At 37.5% G+C, this 8725-nt stretch overlaps 1 protein-coding gene across 2 annotated transcripts; it reads right to left on the reverse strand.

Moving 5' to 3' along the window:
• Positions 1-620: 620 nt before the first annotated feature.
• LOC135737516 (uncharacterized) lies at positions 621-6272 on the reverse strand. 2 transcript variants are annotated; one of them, XM_065255348.2, is made up of 4 exons: positions 6147-6272; positions 4598-4885; positions 4073-4144; positions 621-1128 (listed from the first exon to the last, which is right to left on the reverse strand). In XM_065255348.2, the coding sequence occupies exons 2-4, from the start codon at positions 4742-4744 to the stop codon at positions 985-987; spliced, it is 363 nt and encodes a 120-aa protein (XP_065111420.2). In that variant the 5' UTR covers positions 4745-4885; positions 6147-6272; the 3' UTR covers positions 621-984. The 2 variants fall into 2 exon arrangements, with proteins under 2 accessions (XP_065111420.2, XP_073668984.1); XM_073812883.1 differs by having other exon boundaries at positions 4577-4885.
• Between the last annotated feature and the right edge of the window lie 2453 nt (positions 6273-8725).

Genomic DNA, 8725 nt, shown 5'->3' on the forward strand with positions numbered 1-8725 from the left:
AATACTCTAAAAACAACATATAACTAACATTAACAACATAACAACATAAATAAAGCCAGCAAACATTAAAACAGTAATCTTTTTTAGTAAATATTAACCAAAGAAGTGAACATGTCGCAATGCATGCTGGGAACCATTCCAACCATTGTTTTTTTTTTAATTGCTTGTTCAGATTACTCAGTTTGGCAAGTTGGGTGAACGAATTGGACAAACACTTATACATCAAAGTCCAGTCAACAAAATAATATTTGTTAGCTGAATGATTATGCTCTTTTTATTCAGTGAACACAAAATAATCAACTGACGCCCTTCAACAAAGAAATCTTTGTTCAAGTTACTTAATGTTCTTTGTTGAATGAACATTTTAAAGTTGGATTTTTTACAGTGTACTATGCGTTGCAGTTACATGGCACTCTGCAATGCGGTTTTGAGACTCTAAGAATGATCCAATCACATGAGGTCAAAGACATAAAAAATATTCTTATTCGCTTACAAAATAAGTGTCCACAGTCCTGTGCCCCAAGGCGGATCCGAAACCAGCCAATTTGAGCTCATCTTAAGGTCACATGTTAACATGTAACATGACTAACAGTGAAATAGTACAACTAAATGATAAGCTTTCTTCTCTGAACAACTTTGGGGGGCGGCCCAACCAGCCAGCAGTAATGTCCACATGTGCGTGCGTGCGTGCGTGCGTGCGTGCGTGCGTGCGTGTGTGTGTGTGTGTGTGTAGAGCCTCATCATGTTTTTTGGATTATTTTTGGATTAAGTCATATAAACATTTGCAAGTATAATAATCTCAGGCACAACAAAAACAACCTACAAATGATGGGCCTGTTTTAAATGATAATGACAATAACAAACAGTGTTTTTAAAAGCAATATCATTTAAATGAATAATTTCACTGTTCATTGTCACTTTGAAAGATACTAGCTGTATAAAATAGAGAGAGTAAACAAGTGACTTGTGGAGTTTTCTGATGGGTTAAAAAGCATTGTTCAAGCTATCAGAGCAGATGTGACCATCAGAGCCACTGAAGTCATAGAAATCTCTTTCATCGGGAACCTGTGTCAGCAGCTCTACGTCTTCATCCGAGGTAGAGGGATGAGTCAGAATAATGTGAGGTATCTGTCAAGAGGTCATATTGGAGTGGGCAGAGAGCAAATGATTAGGAAGTCAGAGAGATTTCATTGAGTTATCAAAGATGCACTAAAGCGTTTAAGCATTTAAAGGGCAAGTTGCAGGTTAACCACCACTGTCGATTAATCGGTACATAAATCACTCAAGATATGTATATCTTTTTTAAAAAGTTTTTGGTATTAACGTTTTTTTTACGCAATTCGGCGATGATGTCATGTTGGGGAGAAGTGGATGAAAGCTCAGCCAGAGCCATAGAGATAGATGAGACATTTATTGCCGTTTAAAACTTACGTATATAATATGGAAATCATATATACATACAGTAATAGGAAATATGGAAATATGTGGTGTACTGCAAAGTTACCCTGCTAATTATTATTTATGATATATGTAGAGATAAATAAAACTTTGCAAATCTGCTGATTTAATTCATTCATGTCCTGACCAACAGGCTAGAGATTTTTGGATGTTTTTTATGTATAGTTTATGCGATCATAACGAATTACACGATCATTTTATACACAGAAGCAGCGGTCAGCAGCTGCAGCGCACTCGGATCCGACCGCATACTGCACATACTGCAATAAACAGGCGTTCGGCGGCTTTTTACATCAAAGGACGACAGGCTATGCCATTTGGGGAGGGACCGCTCACTGATCCCCGTATTTTTACAAATCCTGGACATGGTTGTACCTGCCGAACAGGTTGAGCACTTTTATATACTTTGTTGAGCAGAGAGGCTGCAAAGTTTGACCAGAGGGAAGCGGCTGCACATCAGACCGAAAGACGGTGTTGCTAATATAACTCGCAATGTATAACTATTATCAGACCGGCTCACCGTGAAAGTCCCGACTCTCCCAATTGCCACTCCGCTACTACAACGTAATGCAGTGCATTGTGGGGGATAGGAGAATCATTGCAAACCGCTGTACTTTTTCGTATTATATTCAGTTTTGTGATACCCAACAACATAAAATAAAATAGATAACAGTTTAAATGTTTATTATCAACAAGCAAATTGCACAAATTAGGTAAAAATGTAACCTGCAACAAGCCCTATAAATCTAAAGAACATGATTTTTACTAAAAGGTTTGTGTCAGATAATTTATATCTTTGTTACTTAAAAAGCCTTTTAAATAATATCTCCACCCACCACCCCTCACTCCCCACCCCTTATACATACCTATTGCACAATTATACACACATTTGCAAATCACCATAAAATCTCACTGATTGACCTATAATGACTGACATGACATGAGTTTGACCCCAAGAAAAACAAACTTGTACACTCCTGCCAAAATGAGCAACCCAATGTACCCTTGCAAGTCAGTCACATCAGTTTTTTGAAGTGTCCCCATACATCCTCCTCCCCTCTAAGTTTGTCATTTTAAGTAGTATGTCCTTTTTAATTGATGGTGTAATGAAAAGCTCATTTTATATTTTGGACATGGCTTGGTCAAATTGACCCCAAAGATAATAGGAGGGTTAAAATGGTAATTTAGCTCAGGAGAAACATTGCATACATTTTTAGATTACTTTAAGTGACTTAAAAAGTCATAATCCATAAGTTTCCTTATCTAAAAGTCATATTTCAACAGTAACGGTTTTACTTGGCTTTTGTTTTCATAAATATCCATTGTGTTTAGTTAAGTTATAATTAAATGTAATTCTTTCTGTAATACCATTGTTTCTTGAAACATCTGATTTGTGTAATGCCCACTCCCCACCCTTCTTTAAAAACTAACCTTTTTTAAAATAACAGTAAGGTAGACTGGAGCTACAAGATGGGGGTTTCATGACCCTTTATATGTGATTACATAATCAACATACTATGTCATTGACTTCAATACAATTTCAATTGATCAAAGGGGGGTGGAGTTTGACTGCAGAACGTGACACTATAGATCACATGTCTGCACAAAACATGATTGACAATGTATTTTATTCTTGCACACAATGCAACATATATTTTAACCTGTTTCATGCAATTTTGTCACAGTCATTAAATGTAAATATTGATTTGTGCTCGTGGACATGATTTTCGCCTTTTTTGTGTGCGAGTCAGCATGACTAATGTATTTTATGATTTAATGTATTTCAATAGGAAGCATCTTTTTTGCCTGCACTACATTTTCTTTCTGCCATTCGGGAGCACAGATGCTGTATTGTATTTTTCTCGTTTTGCTCATTAAACCACTGTTGCTTGTATGTTTCTTATTTTTTGTGTTTCCATTTCATGTAAAGCTGCTTTGCAACAATGAACAAGTGTTAAAAGCATTGTGCTGATGACACAAAAGAAAAAATTAATTTTGTGTTCATGGACACGAATCAATAGATTTAAATTTCATAACGATGTGGTTAATTAGCCCCCTCGACTTGCACCACTTTTAAAACATTATAAAACCTCACAAACCCGGATGCAAAAAATAAATATAATGTATTCATCTACTAGCAGTGAGCCACCTTGCAAAGTAAGCAGTGCAGAAGAGTTTGTTGTTGTTTTGCTAATAGTAGACGGCGACGTGAGAGAGAGAGGAATGCAGAGAATGTTAAAATCTATGTTTCACAGTCTTCAATTCATCAAAATACATACAATCATGTAATTTTTTCTTGTTTTAAGAATGTTTTCCCAACATTTTTAGAAAGCAAGATAATTGAGACAGACATCAAAATTTTACAGACCAGTAAAAGGCGGGTGTTATCAAGTAGGACAAAAAAATCTTTTGTGACATGCCTGCTTAGTGCCTTTTCATTTCAAATCTTACTGAAAAGGAAAAGTGGACAAGAATTTGACGGTATGGTTTGTACAAAGGTCTGGATTGCATCAAAATGAAGGGCACTATCTTGATAAAAGGAATTTTTGAGACATCATTGTTCAAAGACACAAACACATCAAAGGACAGAATTCAAACTATCCTCAGCACGTACCGTCATGGTGTTTTTCACAACTTGTAAGGCATTGTTATTGGAGCTCCCCGTGTCTTTCTCCTTCAGATCATCCTAATGACCAAAAAACATGAACGTCATTAGGGTAAATGAGTATTAGATTATACAGTACATCTAATAAATATAATTAAACCTATGTGTAAAAAAACAGCTTTAAGGTATATTAAATTTAAAACAGTTTGTTTACTGGCAAACATAATAGAAATAAAAAGATGAGCTCTTCGGGTTTGATTTGAAGATGATATAGCTATAAATATTTAACATAGGGGATGTACCGATGTAGGCCGACTGGTGTGTGTGCAAAAGTTGTTGTTGTTTTTTGTGCAATTGAGCATAAGAAAAAAATGTAAGGTCTAGTTGATGTCAGGTTTAACTATTAGTCAGGAATATTTTGTTTTATTGTGTAAGACTGTAAGTTCTTTTATGACAGAATTATCTGCCCACATGTGTAAAGCAAGTGCAGAGATGTTTTTTAAAGGATCTCACCCAGCTCATTTTAAAGCTCACCGATTTGTTTGCATTGCAGGTTGTAGCATCAATCACACTGTCTAATAACATGCAGTCCAGAGTTGGATCTAGGGATTGCAGGACACTGGGTCGGTCTCTGCTTACTAGAACACCCCACTCTTGGCTGAGCTGTCTGTCCGTCACCATGGTGTCAGTCCTCTCATTTCTCAATGGCTCCACGGGTACACGTCTCTCACGGAGAACTTTGATTTTTATACAGCTTCCAGCAGTCCTCAGGGCAAAGACAGCCTCGTGGTGGCTCACCTCCTGCACGTCTTGACCATTGACCTTAAATGCAATAAATGAGAAAATGGCAGCTTTGAAGAGGGAAATGACCTGGGACATTAAAGGGTGAAGTGAGCACTGGTAGTGGACCCCCCCCAAAAAATTACAGAAAGTGCCGCCAAAAGTCATACTTCCAGGAAAGATGAATGGGAATGCTAATACAGAAGAAGATGTAGAGAAGACAAAGAGCCATGCACAGTGCCTCAAAAAAAAAAAAAGTTTCTATGTTTACAGCCATAGACATATACAGTATAGGTGCCACACTGAATATTGTTCATGTACAAATGTTCAAATTACAAAACAAATTTCATCCATTAATAACAATGTTGAAAATCTTACTGCTAGGAATTAAAAAAATTAAAAGCTAGGAAAATTTTGCAGTGACTTTTACTATGTGACCCAGTCTGTAAAAACCTGACTGAAGTCATTTTTATGTGACTACAGTTAAAAAAAAAACATCATATACGTATGTAAAGAACATTCTGTAAAAATATATCCTTAATAGCTTTAATCTTTGACTAAGATCACGTCAAATATAAAAGTCAATGAATGATTGAAATCAAACTCAGATGCTCCAGATCTCATCATCAGATTGTGAGAATTTAGTCTGAATTTCACAGACAGGGTCACATATATGATCCAATGTTTAAAACCATAGAGCAATACTTTAATCTTTTTTTAAACACTGTGTTTATTGTTATAACATTAAAAACATGCTGTCATGCTAATTTCATTCTGCATTTATATAACACAGTGACTTTAGGGCACTGTATGCCGCACACTAAATCCTGCTTTGTTTGCTGCCGTTTATGAGGTCATTGCAAACTCTGCATGAGCATCTTGTGTGATGATGCCCTCTGATGGCCAGTAAACCAATGCATCTAAAAACCAATGCTTTGACTGTAGCTGTGGTAAAGTAATGTGTTTTGTTCAATCAAATGGTTCTTAAATTGTGGGTTGCGATCCAACAACAGATAAGAGCAATGCTTACATGTATATAACCATGATGTGACAATCGCATAGTATAGACAGTGCTATAGTACTTTTGCAGGACGACTTGTTTATGTGAAGAATAGCCTTCCAGATGGGGTTAGAAAACTGTTTGATAACAGTTTCTTCATTTCGTAAGATGTGTTTGACGATGTCCGTAATGCAGAAATTACGCACAAGGCCTTTTAAAAATGGCACCAATTGGACCTTTCAAGGAAGGTATTCTTAATTATAATAATGTATTAATGTGATTTGATTGTTTATGTAATTTTACCTCCAGCACTCTGTCCCCGACACGAACCCCTGCCTTCTCCGCTGGCCCTCCTTTAGACACTTTGGAAATAAAAATTCCCTAAAGCACAGAAAACAAATTAATCAATAATAGGAAAAAACATACGACAAAACAAAATCTAACATTTTCATTACGTATTGAAATAACTGCCTGTATGTGCATTAGTATTCTGATCCATGTTTTTTGTTTTGTAAACAGCACCACAGAGGTATGACTATTATAGTTTGTGTCACACACATTATGAGAGATACCGGTTTACAAACAACAAATTGGTTTTACTGATTAATGTGGAAAGCACAAGATTGGAAAGATTCATGCACAGGGAAGTTTGAGTATTGATAAATCAGCAACAGTTGTTATTATCTCTTCAACAGGATGAAGTGGAGGATCCGATGGAGACATAACATCCGGAGAGAGATCATCACAGCGGTGAGTATCAGAATCTGTATTGGAGCGTGGCAGGAACAATAATACCAGACAAAGGATTGAGGAGTGGAGAGGGTTTATATGGAGGTGATTGATGAGTGGTAACAGGTGAGGATGATGAGTATTTTGCCGATAGTCAGAAGCGATGAAGTCCGGTGCTGGTTGAGTGGTGGAGGTGTTGGCTGATTTGCTAACAAGTAGTAGGCTATATAATGAGATTCAGGGATCTACCTCATCATTCTCTTGGTAAGGCAGGGACCCTTTTCCTCCTGCAATACAGATTCCCAAACCTCCATTCTGTCCATTCACTTTAATCTGGAGCTGGAAACAACATTATGAATAGAGTCACACTGTTATAACTACTTTATATCATCAATTAGATTGGAGTTACTCACTTTGAAATACTTATGACCAATAAATTACACCTCAATTCATTTTTGTATAGCTAAAGTAAAGAAAAAATGTATCATAATATATTTATACAATATATGTTGCTCTTAAATACAATATATAAATGTATTGGCAGACCGATCCATTTTACTGTACAATTAAACCTCTTAATTACAAACTTTAGGATTAAATCACTAATTGCAACATTATTTCTGGTTTAATGTTTGCTTTCAGGCTGGTCGTTTGCCTTTCCTCTTACTCTTAATGGCACTTGTGAAGTCAGTGGTTTGTGTGGATAGGGCTGCTGGACCACAGCCAGATGGCTGAGTCTATTTGAGCCGGAGTTGCACTCTGATTCACAAGCTGTGTCTCGGTGGAGATGGGTCACCAGACGATGACTTTTGTATCTCTGCAGCTTCCTGATGTGGACGTTTTCTCTCCACTGCTTGGGTCTGCAGCGTCCTCCTTCAAACACTTTAAAATTACCAAAGCTGTACTGATGGACAAAAAGAGTGAGTGTTTAGGTAACTAATCAAACACTGGATTTTATTTAAATACATACATACAAAAAAGAACCACGGTATTATCATGTTTTTTTTTTTTGGTAGTGTTTAAAGTAATGTGAAGGATCCTTCTAAATGCTATATGAACACCCAGTACACTGACATACACTCACCTAAAGGATTATTAGGAACACTATACTAATACTGTGTTTGACTCCCTTTCGCCTTCAGAACTGCCTTAATTCTATGTGGCATTGATTCAACAAGGTGCAGAAAGCATTCTTTAAAAATGTTGGCACATATTGATAGGATAGCATCTTGCAGTTGATGGGGATTTGTGGGATGCACATTCAGGGCACGAAGCTTCCGTTCCACCACATCCCAAAGATGCTCTATTGGGTTGAGATCTGGTGACTTTGGGGGACATTTTAGTACAGTGAACGCATTGTCATGTTCAAGAAACCAATTTGAAATTATTCGAGCTTTGTGATATGGTGCATTATCCTGCTGGAAGTAGCCTTCAGAGAATGAGTACATGGTGGTCATAAAGGGATGGACATGGTCAGAAACAATGCTCAGGTGGGCCATGGCATTTAAACCATGCCCAATTGGCACTAAGGGGCCTAAAGTGTGCCAAGAAAACATCCCCCACATCATTACACCACTACCACCAGCCTGCACAGTGGTAACAAGGCATGATGGATCCTTGTTCTCATTCTGTTTACGCCAAATTCTGACTCAACCATCTGAATGTCTCAACAGAAATCAAGAATTATCAGACCAGGCAACATTTTTCCAGTCTTCAACTGTCCAATTTTGGTGAGCTCGTGCAAATTCTAGCCTCTTTTTCCTATTTGTAGTGGAGATGAGTGGTACCCGGTGGGGTCTTCTGCTGTTGTAGCCCATCCGCCTCAAGGTTGTGCGTGTTGTGGCTTCACAAATGCTTTGCTGCATACCTCGGTTGTAATGAGGTATGAGGTATATCAGCTTGAATCAGTCGGCCCATTCTCATCTGACCTCTAGCATCAATAAGGCATTTTCGCCAACAGGACTGCCGCATACTGGATGTTTTTCTCTTTTCACACCATTCTTTGTAAACCCTAGAAATGGTTGTGCGTTAAAATCCCAGTAACTGAGCAGATTGTGAAATACTCAGACCGGCCCACCTGGCACCAGCAACCATGCCACGGTCAAAATTGCTTAAATCACCTTTCTTTCCAATTCTGACATTCAGTTTGGAGA

The sequence above is a fragment of the Paramisgurnus dabryanus genome, chromosome 20 (assembly GCF_030506205.2).
Source record: "Paramisgurnus dabryanus chromosome 20, PD_genome_1.1, whole genome shotgun sequence".
Classification (NCBI taxonomy): Eukaryota; Metazoa; Chordata; class Actinopteri; order Cypriniformes; family Cobitidae; genus Paramisgurnus; species Paramisgurnus dabryanus.